The sequence below is a fragment of the Pseudogymnoascus verrucosus genome (assembly GCF_001662655.1).
Source record: "Pseudogymnoascus verrucosus strain UAMH 10579 unplaced genomic scaffold scaffold_52, whole genome shotgun sequence".
Classification (NCBI taxonomy): domain Eukaryota; kingdom Fungi; phylum Ascomycota; class Leotiomycetes; order Thelebolales; family Thelebolaceae; genus Pseudogymnoascus; species Pseudogymnoascus verrucosus.
This window is the reverse complement of record NW_017263703.1, coordinates 189,383-211,438: the sequence shown is the minus strand read 5'-3', so window position 1 is coordinate 211,438 and position 22,056 is coordinate 189,383. Positions and strand designations below refer to the sequence as shown.

Sequence of the window (22,056 nt, the reverse complement as noted above, 5' to 3'; positions counted from 1 at the left end):
TCTGTACACACATGGTCGATACTGAGACTTGCTTAAGCAGAGTACCGAAAAAGTTTGCTTGGAAGAAATACCTATTCTTAGAAGTGAAGATGTATAATGTAACTTGAGTGAAGAACGAGACGCGAGTTTGCCTATGAAATCCTATGAAAGTCAGCCTTCTTCGGGATACTGTGACGCGATTCAAAAGCACGCACCAGTTGCCAAATCTTATTCAATGCAAGAGAAATTCTTACTTGTCTGGGTATATTTTGTAGGTGCTAATGATCAGATTTTAAGGTGCAGAAGAGCTATTATATACTTGGAACGGTCCAGGTCGGACTTCGAGAAGCTCATGGACAGCGCATATCTACAGGTCGCGCGCGATTGAAATTTCAGCGCGCGCGTGCAGGCAGAGAGAAACTGCATTTAGATTCTAACACGTTAGGTTAGTCGAAACTTAGGATAGATCAATTGGCTACTATCGCACCAAAGGGATGATCGTAAGAAGGGATGTATCATTTCGCGCCGTTGATGCACAATAAGCGCCCGGAGTCCGTGAACCTCAGCTAGATACTCCCGTTTAAATGTTCTGCAAAGTGCTGAGGCAGATTGTGTGTACAGTATTAACAATGATCTTATTCGTTAACTAAACCGCTGTCGAACTTGCAATTCTTTTCAACGCGATACTCATGTTCTGCAACAACATCTCCAATAAAGGTTCGCGCCAATCTACCACAGACCTCGATATCAACACCGAATCGAGGAAACCAAGTGAAGTCTTGTTATTAAACGCGTTCTTTATTGTGTACCCGAGGGCCTCACGCCCGCCAAAGCTATGCATCTTACCAAGGTCGAGATCTTGAATCAAGATATAGATCCCGAGGGCAACACACCCAGTTATTACAGAATGCTGGTGAACAAAAAGCACTTCAAGTACATCACCATCGATCCAGGAATCTACGAAGTCGACGACCTATGTTTCCCACCAATCCTCCTAGAAAAGTTGCCGCCATTTCCCGAAGGCGACTGGAACTGTGGTCGCATCTCGCAAACGGCGGGAAGTCCAACGCCATTCTTCGCAGAGACCTTCAAGGAAAATCTCCCTTCAATCAATCCACTGTGGCACTCAAAGTTCTACCCATACCTATCCTTTGAAATCGGAGAAAGACTCAGGTCGAACGTCTACATGGCATCTTCCCCACAATTCGAGAAACCAATAGTCGCCAAATTTGCGAGATTCCACTGGGAGATCGGGTACTACATCGCCGAGACTCAAGCGTATTCATGGATAGAGGGCCACAATATCGGGCCGGAGTTCTTAGGGTACTTAACTGAAGATGGACGGGTTATCGGATTCCTCATCGAATATGTTGAAGGTCACCACGCTACGATCTCGGACCTTCCTGCCTGTGAGGCCGTTGTCAGACGATTGCATGGATTGGGAGTCCTTCATGGCGATTTAAACAAGCACAACTTCTTGATTTCGGAAAGGGGCGCAATTCTCATTGATTTTGAGACGGCAAAGCAGTCGGAGAATAACGAGGTTATGGAAAGGGAAGTGGAGGGATTAAAAGGGCAGTTGTTGGACGAGTCTGGTAATGGTGGAGTGGTTCTGGAGGCTTAAGAAGTGGTGATGAGGAACCGATTCTCCGCCACTATGGCCTGTAAATGTAGCAGAAAGCCTATAATGATCAACTTACAGTTTGTAACGATTGCTCTCGCGTCCTGAAAACGGATAATGCCACCATCTTCGCTCTCGAATCAACGACGCAGTGGTCTCGGACATTCTTCCACGGTTGGCCCAGGCGCTCTTATGGGGAGCGCCAACTACCACGGTCGCATTCGTTTCCACGATGGCTCTCCTTCATGGCTATTTCGAGTTCCAGGTATTGCCAGCTTTGCAGTTGGTCTTCCATCTTCGCTGGTTGTGTACCTTATTCTCAGCGAATATGCAACTCTGACGTTTCTTGAAACCACCGACCGCAGTACGAGCAACTCGAGTATTCAGTTACGGTACTGGCGTCAGCTTCATCCTCATGGAAGAACTACCAGGGAACCCATGGACAGGCCAAGGAGTTGGCGCTATGCGCTGCTGCCCAACTTGTTCAGGTATGGCCGAAACCAATCACCAACCAATCGCCATATTACTATTCAGGCTTCCATTTTCAACCCCTCATAGATGAGTTAATACCATTGTTAAGAAAAGTCTTCCACTCATCCAGCCTTTTGCAGCAGAAGAATATGCTCCTTTGCGAGTTTCATCACGAAGTTGCAGACCATCGGTGCCGATTATGCTAGAATCACTTATCTTCACGTGACTATTACACTAGTAAAGTCCCCGCCGAGTGAAGTTATCGCGAAAGGGCCCCCACACACGAACAATCGATCATGGCGGTCCCAATCGGCCTTCCATTAACCCATGATACGGCACCAGACATCGGTAGAACGAAGTCTGTCAATTGCTGGAAGCATAGAGCGAGACTTTACGCAGTTTTTTTTTTTCACAAAAGAATATGTAGGTTAAAATCGGAAGCAGGTATGGGACGTAGCGTCTTTACAGGAAAAATTTAGCTTTGTGGGCGTTATACCAAGCTGGTAGCATTTCGAGTCCGTCATTCTTCTGATCAGGCCGACATCAACCTTAGATTCAACAGATTATACCATCGACGTATAAGTGCGTTCCCAAAACCTATCGACTGGTTCATTGAGAAACAAAAGCTAACGCCAAATTTGGGCAGCCGAATCATAAAAGCACTGCAGGGCCACGACAATCGGATTGCAGCTGCCAACTCCAGCGTAAAAGGGATATCCCAATCAGCTCGCCAGGGAACCTAAAACGGCCCCTTGTTGCTCGGACTAGAACGCGACGCAAGAAGCTTCGCTTGGCTCGAGGGAATGGAGACTAATGCCTCAAGGGCAGCATTCCATAGGAGTACAGAGCACTACCGGCCTCGAAAATCGAGATTTTTTAGAAGCTGGCAATAGGGCTGGCTGGTAGAGGCATAAGAATTAATTTCCTTATACTATAAAGACTGCTAAAATGAGAGACCAAATCATAATCAATAAGTTGTTCCGCATTGTCACTCTAACTGAGCTAAAAGACTACAATGTTCCAGCCAAGCCGGAATACGCGTGCGAGAGAGAGCAACAGCACAGACTCCCTCCTGGCTGGGGACCAGACACCACTAATGTGCAGATTGTGCTACATTAAAGCTGTGCGTTATACACATGTGCCTACCTAGGAACGGCTTTACCCCATTTAGGCTGGCCGTTGTGCTTTTGCAGACCAGGCCTTTGAGATCTGTGCTTCTTGGGTTTGATTTTCCATTAGTAGTTGAGAAAACGCGTGTTAAAGTTGGTAGGTAGTAAGGTGGGAGAAAATGATCGACTCGGTGATAAACCACGTTAAATTTTTTTTTAGAAGTGATGAATATTGCGAATAGTACACTGCACTGTACGTCGATCCCGAGACCACGATGTTGCTTGCAGCAAGCGCAAACATTTCCGCGCACGGCAAGTCTAGGTATAGACATAGTCTGTCAAGGAATTGAACTGGATGCCTGGTTCGGACATCGGCGTGTCCTTCAAAAATTCCAGAGGCATCCACACGAGATGCCCTTTAACTAGGTCTAGCTTGCGGAGTATGTCTTTACGTGGCAGGGTCCGATCGTATACATGTCCTGCCTTAGTACCCTTTGCAGGGAGGTATTTGTCGTAATCTTTGAAGGTTTTGACTTCGAGCGCAGGTCGTTAACTGTGAGACACATGAAAGGGAGAGGATATGCTTACCGGAGTTGTCGGGGTCAGCGTGGAATAGCTCGCTGAAAACGTTGGTGTTCTGAGTGGCGCGCGACGTCCACATATGCCAGACCTCGTTACCGAGAGGATCACCCACGAATTCATAGGTGTCGCCTTGGTGAGGATCGTTTGGTATGCCCGGCGGTTGCGCATTTGCCTCTCTTCTGGCGTCTAAATCTTGCGGTGGCAGGAGACCTAGGTGTTCTCTCCACAAATACCGTCGGAGTGTGGCAGCATGGCGCCCCGCTACAAACTCCTGTCCGTTCATTTTCGATTCGAGCGGCTCCGTATCCGTCATGACAATAGAAAGCTCGCTGTCACGAGATCCTAGTTGGGATCTATCGTTTAAATTTGAGCTGCCACAAATGACAGTCCTGTCATCAGCGATCAGGAGCTTTGCGTGGATATACAACTCTTCCTGGACCCAGCTATCTACTTCCCCTATCGTGTTGCATCCCTGGAGCTCATCTTCGAGCTTTGGCATTTGGTACATCGCGTTCTTGGCGACGCTCTGTGTCCTCTCTGTTGCGCGATTAGAGCCAACTGGCTCTTCTGCTGTCTCATGCCTGCGCTTTGCGTTTGTCCTCTTTTCTTCGTCGTAGTCCCCATAATTAGGTATATGCCTACCCAGGTCTCCTCCTTGGTCTCCTGCACTGTGAATCCCTGAATCCGTAGTTTGCTGTGCCTCGGCCATTTGAACTTCCCGGTTTTTGACACCATGCTTTCCCCCATGCGGTTCAAGAGCCGTTGTAGCCCTTAGGCGATCGTAGGAGCGAAGGTTGAAGAAGAAAATGTGCTGAGCAGGGTCCACGCCCTGGGCTCTAATTTGCTCGAAAATAGATTGCTCTCCCCGACAGATGGACTGGTATTGATAATTCATGATTGCTCTCGTTCCCACCTCAGGACCACGTCTTGTTCCCACCGCCACACCATGTCGGAGATCACCTGTGAATCCGGGTATGGCCGGGATAACTGCAATGACACGAAATTTCCGACCTTCTCGCCCGGCTCGCACCACTGCCTCCACGATCGCTTTCCCTATAGTATTTTTGATAGGCGCCTGCTTATCCCCGGTGGCAGTGATAAAAAACTGATTCTCAATGTAGATGTAGTGCTGTGCGTTGCGGATCACTTCACTGTATGCATTCTGAATGCTGTGTTCGGTCAAGATACCACTGGACCAATCGGAGCTACTTCGAACAACTTGAGCATGAACAGTGCCTCGGTTACCCAGAGCCTTGCTGCTCAGTGGAGATAGCGGATGAGAGACGTATTCCCCAACAGGAAAATTCGGTCTCTGAACTCCAATTAGGTCCTCATCACGCCCATCTCGACCTTCCATAATCAACCAATTGTACCTGCCGTCCCGTTTGTACTTATCCCTCTTGATGAGATTCCATCGTAGAACAAAATGTTCTGCAATATCGACCACACAGGGTCCTAGGACCCCCATAGCAACGTCATGCCATGGCATACGTCCATACTCAGCTTTAGACAGCGCGTTAGATTTCCACTCCTCGACATTCTGAAAATCCATCACGCGATTGTTGTTAAAGTCCTGACCTGGCCAGATTTCGTTGAAAATTCCTCCTAGGTGCACATCAACAAGCGGATGTTGATGAGTATCCCATCTCCCAAAGCAGAGATCAAGACCGCCAATAAAGGCTGTGTGATAGTCAATAACCACGAATTTCTCGTGGTGAGCCCAATATAAGGTCCTGTCTGCAGCGTTCTCGAAACGGTTGTGGTCTGGGTGGCGCATGACCACGATATTGCCGTATCCCTTGCTTCCTACAGGGCAGATTCCTTGAAGGACTTGCTTTGTGTGTTTGGAGTTGCATGTAAGAGCAGCCTGGCGCAATGTTAGCAATGTAGGGCATGCCACATCTTGACCTGTATAATAACCTCGACCTCGCGGTAGACTATCACGTATATCTTGACGCCCGCTTCTGCTCTACGCTTTAGAATCTGGTCCAGCCGCCATTCTTGGTTGAAGCATGGAGGTCTTCGCATGAATAACTCGGGAGAAAGCCACCAATCCTCAATATATATGGTCTCTTTCGCGCGCTCTAGAGCAATTGAGACTGCCTGCTACAATCAGATTCACGATCCCGTGTGTGATATTTGAGCTGTACACACCCAGTAATAGTCCCGTCCATCGACATACCACTTGACATCGTTCCCAGGGCGCTCGGGTGCAAAAGATTGAAATGGATGACCGCTGCTAATCCTTGTTCTCTTGTCGTCGGTGATTTTCTCGTGTTTTTCGTCATGACGATGGTTGGGATTGAACTAATCTATTAGGAGAGGCGGAGTAATGTGTGTCTGGTCAAGCATACTGTATTCCCCAACTTTCCAAGCTCGTGTCTGGGCCACGCTAAGCCATGCACAAATTGGGTGCTACTCTGGCGTGCTCACCTTTTGTGACTGAAAGCAACTTTAACATTGTTGATTTTTGGCTGAAGCTTCTCGTGTAGAAATTTGAAAGGATGCTTGAAGTTACTCTTAAGGCCCACAGGGTGAGATGCACAATGAGCCGTGGTTGTGGCTGACATTTTTCTAGGATTAGATACGGCAAAGTGGGTAGATGGGGAGTGTTCGGTTGCTGAGCTTCTTATCAAGAGTATGAACGGGCGGATTGAGAAGAGAATAAGAAGCCAACTAGCCTATAAGGAAGATAGGGGAAACGAAATGAAATGCTGCTTGCACGCGCTATGTGACTTATCGCATAGTGCTGTTTATCTCGCCGTAACGATATGCTAATGTTCCGATGGCAGTGACGTAGAGGCACTAGACGACCACTAACTTAATAATACCGGCTTCCGTCACCATTACGGCTGTGCAACCCCGCTAAACTTTGTTTTACGTCCGGCCATTCGATGGCGCAGTGTGTGAAACTTGAAAGTGTATTGCTATAGCCCGTATAGATGAAAACTATCTATCTTTCCAGCTAGTTATTGCCTTTTGTATGTCTTCTTCAGAATGTGCTTTAATAGTTAACTTACAGGGTGACAATTCTGATATTTTCGACAGTTTAGGTGGCAACTCTAATATTAACCGATTATTCTAGCTTGCAGCACGTGAGAGTACCCTAAGAACTGCAACTTGATTCTAATTTAACCCATACCATTGTTAAGTAATTTAAGTTCTCAGTTAACTGTGGTTAAGATTTAAAGGTATCACGCCACTAGCAGCGTTACGCCACAACTTACGTTGCACCTAGCTAGCCCATATAAAAATCTCTTGCCTTAAATAGTACCGTATTATGCATTTTCTATGAGTTGCAGAGCTGTAACGCATTGCGACTGGATACCAAAATGGGTAAACAGAGCATTTGCGTCTTTTAGGAAATTAAAAGCTCTTTTATATGCACAGGAGATTCAATGATCTCTTTCAAGGACTCACTTAGAGAATAACGAGATATTTAAGGCGTTTAGCATTGCAGCTTGAAGGCGCATCGTAGGATTGTCGATAATGTCCTCAGGCGAAACCTGGAAGTTGAAAGTGCAGAAAGCCATCGATAATTGGGTAGCAGCGATGAGGTCCCCGCGCAATTCGAAATAAGGTGTGTCTATGGTGACACTGACGGGTAATTTATCGTTTTCGTCACCAAAGACGCTACCACAGACCTTCTCCACAATTGATTCCAACGGCCCGCCTGAGATGTATTCTGGATGGAAGAAGTTCCCAGCCCGATCGGCTTTCTCGTTGGCAAGCGACGATGGAAACTTCGGTTGAATTTTTGAGAGGACCGAAAAGATAGAAGCCTCCGGATTCTTAGTAATTTTCAGGATTGTGTCACAGAGTTTATCGAGCATTCCTTGGGCCAAGGACTCAGACACAGCTTCACTTGAGTAGGTGAAATCGATCGAAAACCCATCATCAGATGGGCCCGTCCAGATCCAGATATCAGACACATCATGATCAGGGGTAAAGCTGCCTAGTTTCATTTCAATATTATCCCATATGTCGACGTCACCCATGCCGCTGTTGAAGTTTGTGTGCTGGAGTATGGAGCTGAATCGGGTCCATTTTGGCCAGCTCGTGCATTTTTCAATAATATGTTGGAAGCCGAGAGTTTCGTATGGCGACATATCTAGATGCTGACTTTGAACTTGCCGGAGAAGATCTCTGAAGGTTGACGCTGAGTCTATTTTGACTCTAACAGGAAGAAGGTTCATGCAAGGTCCCACTACCTGATCAATACCTTGGATTGGAGCATTTCTCCCGGTGGAGATCTGCCCAAAGACCACATCCGAGCTGGCAGAGAATTGTGCCAGAACCAGGGACCATGCAGCCTTGAAGATGGTGGCGAAAGTGATGCCTCCTGAAAGTGCGGAATTGACCTGAATAACCTGTTTGAGAGATGTATTGACAGGGTTGCGATAGGCTGGCTTTGTATGGGATAAGATATTGGTCATTGTCGAATCTTTTAACTCTTTTCGCCAAAAGGCTTCCGCATCGGACACCTTCATCACACGTGATGAACCATGAATAAACCTAGAGTATGGCAAACTACTCGAGAAGCTCTCTCCGAGGTAAGCAGCCTTTAGATCTCGTAACAATATTGGTAGTGATATGCCATCGTATTGGGAATGGGACGCTCGCATCATCAATCGGTACTCATCCGGGCCTTGTTTTACTAGAAGAAATCGAATACTGGGATTATTAAGATCCACAGGTCGCCGCATATCGCTCTCCAAAACCGACTGTAAAAACCCCAAGATGTCTAGGGCCTCGTACTGTGTGAACTCAGCTTGGACATGCTTCAAAACGACCTGGAAAAGTTGGTGCTTGTGAGTAACAAACACAGTACGTAAGACAGGATGATGGTCGATGAGCTGCTGACAGGCGGACTGAATTCGTTGCGGATCCGCAGGACCTCTCATATGGAAAATGAAGTAATTGTTATACCCTCTGGTTTTCAGTTGCCCGCATCCTAAGGTCCAGCGTTGATAGTCGGTCGCGGGGAGTACGTCTTCGATTTCGTCAAATTCGCCCACGCTTGGAAGTTGGGGATGAATGATCTTTTCAAGGAATGCAGCGGCATCAGGAACTCTTAGCGATGAGAAGGGGGTGTAAGTTGTTTCTGATCCCTGAACCGATGAGATCGGGGTGGTATTCTTGCCCATGTCATCCAGCTTTGGCGACGTGAAGATCGCTTTCACCGTCAACAGTAGCCCGTTTTCTCGCGCGATGGCAGACAATCTCATTGCAGCAATCGAATCGCCTCCGATCCGCAAAAAGTTAGAGTCCAACCCAATCGAGTCCTCGCTCATATTTAACACCTTAGCCCATAGTTTTTGAAGTCTTCTTTCTGTCTCGGTTGACGGAGCCCGCAAGGCCCCTTGACCAGCTAGCAAATATGGAAGCAGCTGATGGTCGGTCAAGCTTTCACCGATCTTTCGCAGCGCCATCCTATCTACCTTTCCACCGGCTGTAAGTGGTACTTGCCGGACTAGAATATAGGCAGCCGGGATCATGTGGGTTGGCAAAACTTGCTCAAGTTCCGACCGTAACTGGTTCAGAGCAGTGTTCATGGTCTCCGTCACAGGAAGAGTTATCTCGCCCGAAGTTGGGTTATCATTTGAGACTTTCCGGACCTGAATAAACGCAGATATAGCGGCGTCTCTCTCACCCTCAGAGAAGCGAAGTATGTCGACGACTGGAAACCAGCCCGGTGGACTGTATCTCATCACATGGTGTTCAATCTCGCCGAGTTCGATTCGCTGTCCGTGGAGTTTGACCTGGGTATCTCTGCGGCCAACGAAGAGGATGTTCCCATTAGATCCATATCGCACGAGATCACCTGTCCTGTACATCCGTCTGCGCCTTCCTAATCCATCATTTGACCACTCTGGATTCTCTATAAAGGCCGCTGCAGTCTTCTTCACATCGTTGAGATACTCACGTGCGAGGGTTGGCCCTTCGACAAGAAGCTCGCCAACACAGCCGATAGGAGCCAGTTTGTTAGGATCAGTGGCATCGGTAATCCAGATAGATGCACCCACGGACTTGCCAAGGCTCGCTGGGTCCGCATCCAAGCTCAGGCCTGTTGTACACGCGCACCAGATTGCACACTCAGCCGGACCATAACTATTAATGAGATGGAGCACTTCTGACCATGTTTTAATGTTATCCGCCGTGGCATGTTCTCCTCCAAGTACTAGAACCTTCAACCCAGGAACCTCGTCAGGCTGAAGGAACCCAGCAACGGTTGGCGTCAAGAAGATCCAATTGGCTTTAAGTGCATTTATGGACGTTGCCAGTCTGCTCATCCGATCTTCTTCCGATGGGACGCATACACAACCACCTTGCATCAGCGTTGTGAGGATTTCTCCCATGCTGACATCGTAGCTGTATGCTGCAAATTGCATTACCCTGGACTCTGAGTTGATGAGCAACGCTTTGGAATGCTCCCGAGAGCTGCTACAGAATGCTCCGTGCTCCATTACAATTCCTTTGGGTTCGCCGGTAGACCCTGAAGCTGAATGTTGTTAGCTTTGATGCTGAAACGTGGTGGTAAAAGGGGGCTGGGTTACTGAAGACTATGAAAGCCGCATTATTTGGGCTTCTAAAATTAGACTGTTTAGCTTTCGGGTCCGAGAGACTCTCGATAAACTCCCGATCGACAACCAGAACATAATATGCTGACGGGTCAAATAGTTTTTGATGCTGACTTCCTGTAAGAATAACCTTGGCCTCGACATCTTGAATGATATGGTTATTTCGATTTATAGGATACTTAGGATCCAATGACAAGTATGCACCACCTGCTTTCAATACAGCCAAAATCGCTACGATGGTCCATGCTGACTTGTCGAAGCACAATGGAACGAATTGGTTAGGGCCGAGACCTAAAGCACTCAGATGATGGGCTAGCTTGTCCGACAGTTTGTTGAGCTGAGCATATGTAAAACTCGTATCCCAAGAGTCTACGGCCTGTGCGTGTGGTCGTTGGATCGCTTGACGTTCGATGGTGTGATGGATACAGTCCTTGGAGTTGGAAAGCACCGATGTTTCCTTATTCCACTCTAAAACTTCGTCCATGTCATTCTTGCTGAAGACCTCAATACTGTTAACTGTTCGGACACCTGGGATTGCGTCGTTGAGTTTGTGCATGACTTGCTCGAATTGATGGACCATTCGCTGCATCTGACTGGTGGTAATGATATTATCTCGGTACTGGGCAGTGATTCTGACTTTATCCTTATATAGTCTACACTCCAGGATCAAAGCGTACGTGAGTGTCACCATTTCTCCTTTCGCAAACAAGGCACTTTCTTTCCAGAGGTTGCTCTTAATATCTTCGGAGCCTTCCGGTTGGATTACAAGGAGGTTCTGGAAATTGCATGCTTTTTCTGCCTCTGGCCCAATGCGTTTGATATTTTGAAGTCCTGTATGCTCGAACGGAATCATCTCTGTCGCCTGGTTTTGAACTTGGTCCAAGAATTTATCGATGGTTTGGGACCCGTCAATTGACACGCAAACCGGTACAGTGGTAATTGTCGGTCCAGTCATTCTCTCGATGTTGGGTAAAGAAGCGTTCCGGCCCATGAGAGTGGCTCCAAAGAAGACATCATCTGTACTGGCGTATCTAGCCACCAGAAGAGCCCACGCTGCTCTCATTACGGTAGACAAAGTAATATCAGATCCGGCCGGTCTGGTTATTTCCGTAAGTTTGACGATTGATGTTTCTGCAGTAGCTTGAGTGACAGATCTTGGTTCAGGGAAGCTAGAGAGGGATTTGTTTGAAAATTGAGCCTGCCAGAAAGACTTTGCCTCATCTAGATCGATGTTTCTTAAGTGCTTGATGAAGGTAGCATAGGGAGGCGCAGCTGGCTTCACAGGTCCACCTGTAAACAAGTGGTCGAGTTCCTCCATGATAAGCATCAAAGACCAGCCATCATACAGGGAGTGGTGTGCGGTCAAAACGAAGTATCTCTCATCGCCACCTGCATCGATAATCGCATGCCGAGTTAGGGGCTTTCCAAGTTCCATCTGAACTTTCTTGTCGCGGAGTCGGTACGTCTCCAAATCTGATCCTGTTCGCCAGTCAATACTTTCTTCCATCACAAGTTGAATTGTCTGGGATCCAGTATGTGCAAATCGAGACCTGAGAACGGAGTTCCTCTCTGCTGTTCTTTGCCATGCGGCTTTGAAATGGTTGATGTCGACATCTGGTCGTAAACTCAAGGTTATCTGACTCATGTAAGATCCTGGTTGCTTGATCGACAACAACATAAGTCCTTCCTGGAGTGGAGTCACTGGGAAAGCGTCCTCGATGACCTCCTTTGTGATTTGGTATTGTCTTTGTATCTTTCGCAATAGCTCATCCACATTTGCAGATTCTCGAAGTAATACGAAGGGCTCCATCTTTGTATCTTCATTTCCACTCAGTGATAGACTGCTTGCAGCCATGTCCTCTAGACGAGGATTCTTGAATATTTCGGCTACAGTGAGCAATATCTTTTTTTCGCGGGCGAGGGACGTCAAACGCATCGCGGCTATGGAATCTCCACCAAGTCTGAAAAAGCTATCATCGAGACCAATCTTTGTTTCCTGGCTAACTTGAAAAATCGAGGCCCAAAGCTTAACCAGCGCTATCTCCCTCTCAGTATTAGGCGCTCGCTTTTGCCCATCTGCGAGGGAATATTGACTAATCTGAGCCTCTGATAATTGAGCGGCAATTTGACGCAGTTCTCGTCGATTTGTCTTACCTGAAGATAATAGAGGCATTCTTAAAAGGGGCACATAGAATGTCGGAATCATATAGGAAGGCAGAGTCTCCCCAAGCCTTGCTTCTACAGCCACGATCGAAGCCTTTAAATCACGTGACATAGACATGGGGAGCTGTCTCTCTCTTCCTCGTGTGGGTGGTAGAGCTTGGCCCTCCAAAGAGAAGAATGCTGCCAGGTAGCGATTCTCACGTCCTTCTAGTCCAACTTGCTCGACAGCGACATGCTGGATACTCTTCAGGTTCGATTTCATATGGTGTTCGATGTCTCCAAGCTCCATGCGTTGGCCACGAACTTTGACTTGCGTATCCTTCCTTCCAACAAATCTGATGGAACCATCTGCATTGCCCGAAGTATCGTAACATACAAGATCTCCTGTCTTGTACATCCGCCGCCCAGTTGATTGACCATTCAAAGCCGTGTGGCCTGCTGTGCCCTTTGTCGATCGGTTCGTCAATTTCCCATTGATGTATCCGTCAGGATGACCATTCGCTTTTGCTCCATTGGTCCTTCCTCCGTGGATCTCTAGGCCTCGAGACAGCAATTCGGGATTTTCAACGAATACTTGGTTAGTCCGGTCTGGATCGTTGAGATAACCACGAGCTAGGGTGGGGCCTTCGATTAACAGTTCTCCAACACATCCCAGTGGCACCAATTTACGATGATCTTCGGGGTCCACAATCCAACATGCTCCTGCAACAGAGCTGCCAATCAAGTCTGGTGTGTCGCCTCGACGCACATTGTTATTGATTACAGAGAAGACACAAGTCTCCGAAGGGCCGTACCCATTCACCAAGTAGCAATGGTCGACCCAAACCTCTATGTTGTCTGCTCCTAAAGCTTCACCACCTAAGACTAGCGTCTTCAGATCGGGTACTTGGTCAGGGCGAATTGTGCGAATGAACGACGGCGTAAAGAACGCCCAGTTGACATGGAGATCTCTCATAGTCTTGGCAATGCCTTCCAAGCGTTCGGATTCTGGTGCGACACAGACGCAGCCTCCATTGAAGAGAGCTGTCAATACCTCCAGGATGCAGGCCTCAAACGCGTAGGATGAGAAATGTATGACACGAGACTCAGAGTTCAGATTGGTACGCTTTCCATGCTCGGTCGCAGCGATACAGAATGCTCCGTGGTCCATTACGATTCCTTTTGGAGTGCCAGTAGAGCCGCTTGTAAATATTATGTAGGCCACATTGTTCGGTTTGACAGTGGTGCATGCTGCGCCCTCGGATGCTTTGCAGTAGCTCAGGGTCTTTCGGCTGACTATAAATGAGTTTCCAGCTAAGGATCGACTGAGAGCCTCGTATTGAGGTGAGCAAAGAATGACTGAAGCTCGCGTTGCTTCAACGATTTCTTGCAGACGTGAAGTGGGATGGGAAGGATCCATAGGAACATATCCTCCTCCAGCTTTTAGCACCGCAATCATAGCAACCACAGCCCATGCAGATTTAGCGAAACACAGCGGCACCAGCGATTCAGGACCAATATTGAATGCCGTCACCAGGTGATGTGCAAGGGTTGTTGAAAGCTCGTCAAGCTCATGGTAACTCAGGTTTTCATCCCACGAACATACTGCCATTGCACCTGGACGTAGAGCTGCATGCTTAGCGATGACATCATGAACACAAGTATCTTGCAACGGTGGAAGTGATTGATTCCACGAATGCATGTCCTTCGCGTCTTGAGGGCTGTAGAACTGGATTTCCCTCAGCTGCTTAGTACTTGCGTCTTCGGCCAACAATTGTTTGATCACGTGTTCGAGCTGGTGCAAGATCCTCTGCATCTGCGAGTCTGATGTAATCTTTTGATCATATTGTGCCGTAATATCCACTCCATTCTCTTTCAATTGGCATTCCAAGAGAAGTAGGTATGTCGAAGACGCATCTCGTGTGGTAACATAATCGCTCAGCAGGGTGGGATGATTTTCACCCTCTTTGCGCAAGGGCTGGATAGCTAGCAAGCTTTGAAAGTCACAGGCTTTTGCGGCATCAGGACTGAGCGCCCTGATATTCTGCAAACCAAAATGCTGGAATGGTCTCATAGCATCAGCCTGAGCTTGGGTTTCTTCTAGGAAGTCTCCAATTGTGTGTTTGGTGTTGATGAATATTCTGACGGGGACCGTTGCTATGGTGGGACCTAAGACTGTGGCAATGCCAGGCACTGACTGAGAATCATCCCGACCATCTAAAGTCATGCCGAACACAACATTTTCTGGGGAATCGGAATACTGCGCTAAAAGCAATGCCCAAGCCGCGCGAATAATCATTGAAACAGAACTTCCGAGCTCATTGACAGATCTTGGGAGCTTCATGGAGTAGTCCAAAGTATGGTCCGCCAATGGATGTTGATTTGCCAGCAGTTTGGGAAAAGTCGAAAAATTTAGACCAGAAAACTGGTCCTTCCAGAATGACTCGGCCGCCGAGATATCAGCATTGAAAATGTGCTCGACGAATGTTTTGTAAGGTGTGGTGTCTGAGGCGGTCAATTCTCGTAGAGAGACAAGTGATTCGTACGCCTTTGTGACTTCGGAGAAAAGCGTCGAAAGAGACTGGCTGTCAAAAGCGGAGTGATGTGCTGTGAAAACGAAGAATCGCTTTCCTTCATGGTCATCCACCATGGCGTATCTCGTTAACGGCTCCCCATAATCTATGGGACTTGATTTGTCTTCCTTTAAATAAGCTTCCAAAGATCTCGCTGAACGCCACCGAATACTTCCATCTATAACAACCTGCATGGAGCCGATAGTCTTTTCCACATGGATGATTCGAGTGCGAAGAATTGCGTGTTGTTTGTAGATGGCCTCCCAAGCTGCATGAAACTTCTCCACATCCGTCTCGAATGATAATCTGAATGCGCGCTGGATCACATATGTGTCCGCTTGCCTGCTTGATAGTATGATAAGGCCCTCTTGAAGTGGGGAACATGGATAAATATGCTGGACCATATCCCTCCTAACTTTGTACCGTGCCTCGAGCTCTTGAAAGGTCCTCTCGCTCAGCGGCTTCGCGATCGCTGCCATTTCGGAAAGCTTGGGATATTGGAATATGCTCGCAACCGGGATGGTGATTCCAGCCTCTCTGCCGGCAGCTGCCAGGCGCATTGCCACGACCGAATCTCCCCCGAGTCTAAAGAGGCTGTCATAAACTCCAATAGAGCTGCCATCGATATTGAGGACTTGGGCCCAAAGTGAATGCAGTGCCCTCTCCATTCTCGTTCGAGGCTTGCCTTTGTCTTCTTGGAATTCGGATAAGGAGTATAACTTCACTTGCTCGGTGGAAAGTTGAGTGACAATGCGTGAGAGTCGGCCTCTGTCAATCTTCCCGGCAGTTAGTAGTGGCATGGCGTTCAACGGTACATAAATGGATGGAACCATGTATGAAGGGAGAGCATCTGCGAGATGAACGTCCAACCTGACTAGAAGTGTTTTTAATTCCTGGGATATCTTGACCATGAGTTGATTCTGATCGACCTCAGATGCCTTTTGCTCGAATTCCAAGAAAGACGCCAGTAGCCCGCCACCTGGATGTTCCGGGGAATTCGCATATACGACGGCTAAATTCACAAGCTTTTGGTTCGAGAGGTTCAGTTTCAACTGATACTCAATCTCGCCCAACTCCACACGCTGTCCGTATAGCTTGACTTGAGTGTCCATTCGACCTAGGATTTGAATAGACCCATCCCCATTGTACCTTGCTATGTCCCCGCTTCTGTAGAATCGCCGAGGGGGACTCGTCTTTTCGCCTTGCAACCATGTTGGATTCTCAATGAAAGACGCCAACGTTCTGTCTTTGTCCTTTAAGTATTCGCGGGCAATATTGGGTCCTTCGAGGAGGATTTCACCTACTCCTCCGACAGGAACGAGACGGTTAGTATTCGAGGGTTCAACAAGCCATGTCAATAATCCAACAGCTCGCCCGATATTGTCCGGCCTGTCGTCCTTGACCAGCCCTACCCGTAGAGTAGTGGCAAGTGCGCACTCAGCGGGACCATAGAGATTCACCAATTCAAGTTTCTCAGCCCATTCTGTTATATTGACCTTCTTGAGCGGCTCCCCAGCAAGAGCCATGTGCTTTAAAGTAGGCACCTTTTCAGGGTTGAGGAGCGAGGCTACAGTCGGAGTAAGGTGCGCCCAGTTGGCACTCATGCGAACGATTGCTGATTCGAGGTTGTTCATCCTCTCGTCTTCAGAAGGAACGCAGAGAACGCCACCACGGGTAAGGGAGAGGAAGATCTCGGTGATACTGACATCGAAAACGAAGGCGGAAAATTGTAGGGTGCGAGAGTCAAGACCAACATGCATCGCATTTCCATGAGCATGCAATGATGACGCGATCGCTTGATGTTGATGCACTATTCCTTTGGGAATACCTGTGCTTCCTGAGGTAAATAACACAAATGCGGCGTTCTTAGGACCAACCGTAGGACACGCTTTTCCGGCAGGAACGGTTGCAAGTCGAGAAGAAGCGAAAAGGGATTCCTCCACAGTAACAACTTGAGGGACGAGATTAATTAGGCCTTCTCTGTCGAACACCCCTCTGTGCATGGGAGATACAAGGCAGGATAGAGGTCTGGTGTCATTGATAATTCGTTGTAATCGTTGTGTTGGATGTGCGGGGTCAACGGAGACACAGACACCACCGGCTTTCAGTACACTCAAAATTGCCACAATAGCCAGCGCCGACTTCTCAAAACATAGGAATACATGAACTTCTGGGCCAACTCCAAGAGATACCAAATAATGAGCTAATCGATCGGCATATGCTTCGAGTTGGCTGAATGTCAAATCGCGATCCCATGAATGGACCGCAATCTCTTGAGGTCGCTTCAGTGCTTGTTCTGTGACGAGGTCGTGAAGGCAGGCATGGATTGTGTCCGGATATCTCGCATTCCAATCCCACACTTGCTCCCTATGGTGTTCGCTAAAAAGATCCAGCTGTCCGACTCTTTGATCTGGCTCGTCCGTGATGGCATCTAGCGCTTGGCTAAACGTGGAAGCAATGTTCCGCGCATGCTCATTGGAAATCCACTCGGTTCTGTACCAAAGCTCCATTTTCACGGTCTTACTTGAAACCCATACTTGTACGTCAAGATCATACTATAGATTTTGTCAGAAAATGCAATACATGAAATACGGTCGAGAAATAAAATTCACCTCATTTGGCGACCATTGATGAATGGTATTGAAGTCGACGCTAGGATTTTCCCCCGAACTCAGAGGAACTTCCTTGAGAATTGTCATGGAAGTATTGAACAAGCGCTGACCATAAAGACCAAGCACGTGCTGGATCTGCGCCAGCGAGGCATGTTGGTGGGGGAGACTGCTCAAGTAATCTGTCTGTGCTGTCGCAATTATATCCTTCAAGAGACTCGTCTCGGTCAGATTCATACGACAGACCAGCATGTTGATGAATGTGCCGACTATATCCTCGATGCCTGCGACGGGAAGGTCTCTCCCAGAAGTAATGAATCCGAAGCAAACCTCATCTGAGCTAGTAAAAGCTCGAAGAATCAATCCCCAAACGGTGCGAAAGAGGGCAGACAACGTCATTTCTTGACTTTGACAGAACTTGAGCAGGTGATGCGGATTTTTGATCTCCACACTGAGTGATCGTGACTCGCGTCTTTGGGGTTCCCGTGACAAGCTGTAGCTGAGGTTCGGGAGCAGGCAAGGGTTCATTCCATCCAGGTATGTTTTCCAGTATTTGTTATCAATACTGCAGACAATTTGCTGGAGGCTGGCGACGTATGAGGAGTATAAATGTGTGGGTTGAAGTCGGAGATTTCCATCGTACGCTGTGATCAAGTCACGTACAAGGATGGCAATTGACATGCCGTCCACAAGAGTGTGCTCGACGTTCATTCTGAAGAAGAGCCTACCAGTCGTCGTGTGGAGTATTGTAAAATGATGTGGTGGCTGATGACTGGCGTATGCTTCCGGTTGATGGCCATCGAACATGCGGATAGCATGCTCAGTCCGGTCGATATTAGCACGGTCCCAGATTACTACACTCGCTGCCGTATTGTAATTTCGGAGTACGACCTGATCGAATGACCCACTCTGCGACACGCTTTCCACAAAGAAAGTCCGCAAACTTGAGTGACGATCAACAACCTGCTGCCATGCATCTTTAAGCCTTTCGGCACTTAATGCAACGACAGACCGAGGCCTAACTTCAAAGACGGTAGATGTGTTGTAGTTCCCGGTCGATCTGGCCTTGCTCAGGAGCATTCCTTGTTGCATCGGGGAACAAGGATACGCATCTTCAACGTTGGCGATATCCATGACGCCTACTTGATGCAACTTGTCCTTGGTGGAGCCGCGTAGGCTGTCGAACTGGGTAGCTAGAACAAGCTCGTCACGCGTCGTGTCTTCGACTGGAGTAGTGTGCAATGCAACCTCAGCAATTGTTCCGAATCTCAAGATATCTTGCGCACGCAACAGGAGCATGTTATTCCTGCATCGGGCTCCAACAGTCATGGCCAAGATGGAGTCACCTCCAAGACTGATGAAAGATTGATTCCGTCCAACCTTTTCCAACGGGAGGCCCAAAATCTCTGCCCATATTTTTTGAAGACGGATCTCCATTGGCGTAGTTGGGGCCTCTCGCTCAACTCCCAACGTGCAGATCTCCTCGTATGTTTCGACATCCATTTTCTCCACAAACCGCTTCAATGCGACTCTGTCAATCTTTCCAGTAATAGTGAGTGGAACGCTTTTCACCATAATCCATACGCTCGGTACCATGTAAGATGGGATGCGTTTCGCTAAGATCTCTTGAAACTTTGACACCCACGAAGCTGCTTTCCGCAATTCTGACCCCTTTAGAATAGTAATTTCATCCTTACCCTCGTCTGGTTTTGGCGTAAAATCATGCAGCGCAATTACAGCTACTAGGCGTTGCTTGCAAACTCCCACTTTGGGTAGAATTGGCAGGGAATTTCGAATGTGGTCGTCAACTGCCAGGTTTCGCTCAACTTCAGACATGTCAAATCGTTGTCCTCTAATCTTGACCATGTTATCACCTCGGCCAGCGAGTATCAAGCTTCCGTCCGAATTTTGGCGGACCAAATCACCAACCTTGTACCACCGAGAGCCATAACTTGAAGGCTTACCATTCAACCAATCTGGGCGATCTAGAAAAGTTGCCGCAGTTTTTTCTGGGTCATTGAGGTAACCTGCTGCTATCCAGGGTGCGTGGACAACTATATCTCCCACTGCGCCAACAGGTACCTGACGCTCATGATTGCCCACTTCCACCACTCTGCAAACTGCCTTGCAAGGACCAAGGTTCTGTACGTCTGAGTTTGCCGTGAAATTGTCAGGCCTTGCAAGAGCAGGACATTCCGTTGCCGCCCAGCCCACCCACACTTTTGTTTTTTCTGAAGTCCATTTTGAAACAACTTCTAGTGATACAGGCTCTCCGCATAGTATCAGCGTCCTCAAATATTTAACAGACTCTGCTTGGACAGTTTTGATGACGGAGGGTGATAACATGGCCCACGTGATCTGCATGTCGTTGAAAACTGCAGTGAAATCATCATGCTTAGAATAATCACTCGGGATACATAAACATGCTCCCTGCCACAGAGAACATATGGTTTCGATGATGCACACTGACCAAGCATAAGAACTCGCTTGGAGTGCCATCGTGCCTGGACCGAGGGATGTATTCTCGATCCAATGGAGTAACGCCGGAAGATACCCTCCATGCTGTAATAAAGCTCCCTTCGGGTGTCCGGTCGAACCACTCGTGTACTATAAGACAGTTAGGCCACAGCCAGGCAATTAGAGCACGAGAGGTTGAGGAAATGTCTGAAAAAGTAAGAGGAATTGAGTTTGCTGCTGAAACACGTACCATGACATACGCCACATCTTTAGAAGAAACCTTGGGTAAGGGTATAGGTGACCTGGTCTTCGAAGACAATTCCTCCAAAGCAGCTCGGGATACCACAACTGTGGTCTCAACCGAGTCTACTAACAACCCAGAATATTGGCTCGAAGATAACAAGAATTGTGGCTCGATGTCCTGAAGGATTTCTTTCAGCCGAAGCACAGGCTGTGTGGGATCTACCGGAACAAAAGCGCCACCAGCTTTTGAAACTGCCAGTAGGGCGATCACCCACCAACCCGACCTCTCGAATACCAATGGTATTCTCATACCCGTCTTGACACCAATTTGGACCAAATGTCGAGCAAGTCTTGACGACAACTCGTCCATCTCGTGGTAAGTCCATTCCTCGTCCCAGGCACGGATAGCTGGTGCATCTGGCTGCGATCTAACCCGAGTTGCGATCGCTTCGTGCAAAGTTAAATCTATCCATTCCGGGCGATCTCGATTCCATTCATTCACCTGCCGCTGGTGATGCTCACTGAACAGATGTTGTTCTCCCACCGTTTCTTGTGCGCCGCTTAAGACACACGACAAAGCCTTTTCTAATGAGCTGGCAACATTTGCTGCCTGTCCTTTCGACAAATCGGACAGTCGGTAACTCAAGCTCATCCATATGAATTTCGGGGATAACTTGATATCGACTGCAATCATATACTGCGACTCTGGCGTGTCATCCTCGTGATTCCCATTGTCGCTGTCACCATGGACTACGTGGCAGTGCATTTTCTGGTCATTCCTCTGACCATTGCAGGTCGATGACCCAAACGGTCCTAAAGTATTCCGATAGTTGACAATCGTGTTAAAAATTCCTGTTCGCCCCAGCTTGAGAACATCTTCCATATCCTTTACAGAGCAAGTCCTATGATTTGAATCACGTGTGAACGTCGTTTCCACCGTGTCCAAAGCATGCTTAAGGCCACTTTCCCGTGTGAGGCTCATTTGGCAAGGCAAAATTTCTGATGGATCTTCCCTGAATCCAAAACAGACATCGTCAACTCCAGTATAGCTTCGAAGTACCAGGCCCCACGCCGTTTGGAATACTGTCGATAGTTTCAAATCATGGTTTTGACAGAACTCATTCAAGGGGCCCAGGCCAGGAGTTCTGACATCTACTCGTTGTCTCCCATTAAGTTCCTTCACACCATCATTGAGAGTTGGGAAAATGCATTGGTCCTTGTCGTGAAGGCGATCTATCCAGTAATCCAGATCTGGAGAAGAGTCTTGTGGCATGGTTAGCGGAAGGGGATAAGGAATAATTTTGTGTTTCTGGACGAGTTCTGGTACCTTTGGACTTTGGGTGCTCTCGAGTCAACATCACGGGTTGAGCAGTATCAGACTATCCGTCAGGCATTCCTTGTGGATTGCCTTTGCAATCCGCTGGCCGGATTCCAAGCTGCAATCGTGGTGCCGCCATTTGTAACTTTTTTGATGTTACCGTACTTACGGTATTAGGCAGGTCTCTATGATCTTAGTTGCTCGGGTAAGAGAAATGGCATGATGACGCCGCGGAATGTGGCTTCTGAAATCAGTCTTTCTACAGGTTTTAATACGGAAGCCACCTTCTCGGCATGCTTAGTTGCATCATGATGCGCATCCCCTAATCTGACGCCCCGCCCGTGACAAATGAGGGTAACCACGCGGACAAT

General features: G+C 48.0%; 4 protein-coding genes across 4 annotated transcripts; 2 read left to right on the top strand and 2 right to left on the bottom strand.

Annotated features, from left to right (window-relative positions):
• Window positions 1-601: 601 nt before the first annotated feature.
• On the top strand, window positions 602-1,690 carry VE01_09246 (uncharacterized protein). Its single transcript, XM_018278661.2, has one exon. The coding sequence runs from the start codon at window positions 815-817 to the stop codon at window positions 1,601-1,603; it is 789 nt and encodes a 262-aa protein (XP_018126862.1). The 5' UTR covers window positions 602-814; the 3' UTR covers window positions 1,604-1,690.
• Window positions 1,691-1,717: 27 nt separating this feature from the next.
• VE01_09245 (uncharacterized protein) lies at window positions 1,718-2,158 on the top strand (the record flags this gene model as incomplete). The annotated part of the gene is made up of 1 exon (XM_018278660.1): window positions 1,718-2,158. One exon carries the CDS (start codon window positions 1,718-1,720, stop codon window positions 2,156-2,158), a length of 441 nt encoding a protein of 146 aa, XP_018126861.1.
• A 1,340-nt stretch (window positions 2,159-3,498) lies between these two features.
• Window positions 3,499-6,332, bottom strand: VE01_09244 (uncharacterized protein; the record flags this gene model as incomplete). Its single annotated transcript, XM_018278659.1, has 6 exons — window positions 3,499-3,713; window positions 3,769-5,629; window positions 5,683-5,865; window positions 5,917-6,069; window positions 6,117-6,144; window positions 6,196-6,332. The coding sequence occupies 6 exons, from the start codon at window positions 6,330-6,332 to the stop codon at window positions 3,499-3,501; spliced, it is 2,577 nt and encodes an 858-aa protein (XP_018126860.1).
• Window positions 6,333-7,178: 846 nt separating this feature from the next.
• Window positions 7,179-22,038, bottom strand: VE01_09243 (Nonribosomal Peptide Synthase (NRPS); the record flags this gene model as incomplete). Its single annotated transcript, XM_018278658.2, has 5 exons — window positions 21,695-22,038; window positions 20,375-21,630; window positions 17,671-20,274; window positions 10,320-17,613; window positions 7,179-10,264 (listed from the first exon to the last, which is right to left on the bottom strand). Exons 1-5 carry the CDS (start codon window positions 21,723-21,725, stop codon window positions 7,179-7,181), a joined length of 14,271 nt encoding a protein of 4,756 aa, XP_018126915.2. The 5' UTR covers window positions 21,726-22,038.
• Between the last annotated feature and the right edge of the window lie 18 nt (window positions 22,039-22,056).

Bases quoted from the DNA above. Each gene is read 5' to 3' on its own strand.
- VE01_09246 (XM_018278661.2), top strand. From the start codon at position 815: ATGCATCTTACCAAGGTCGAGATCTTGAATCAAGATATAGATCCCGAG.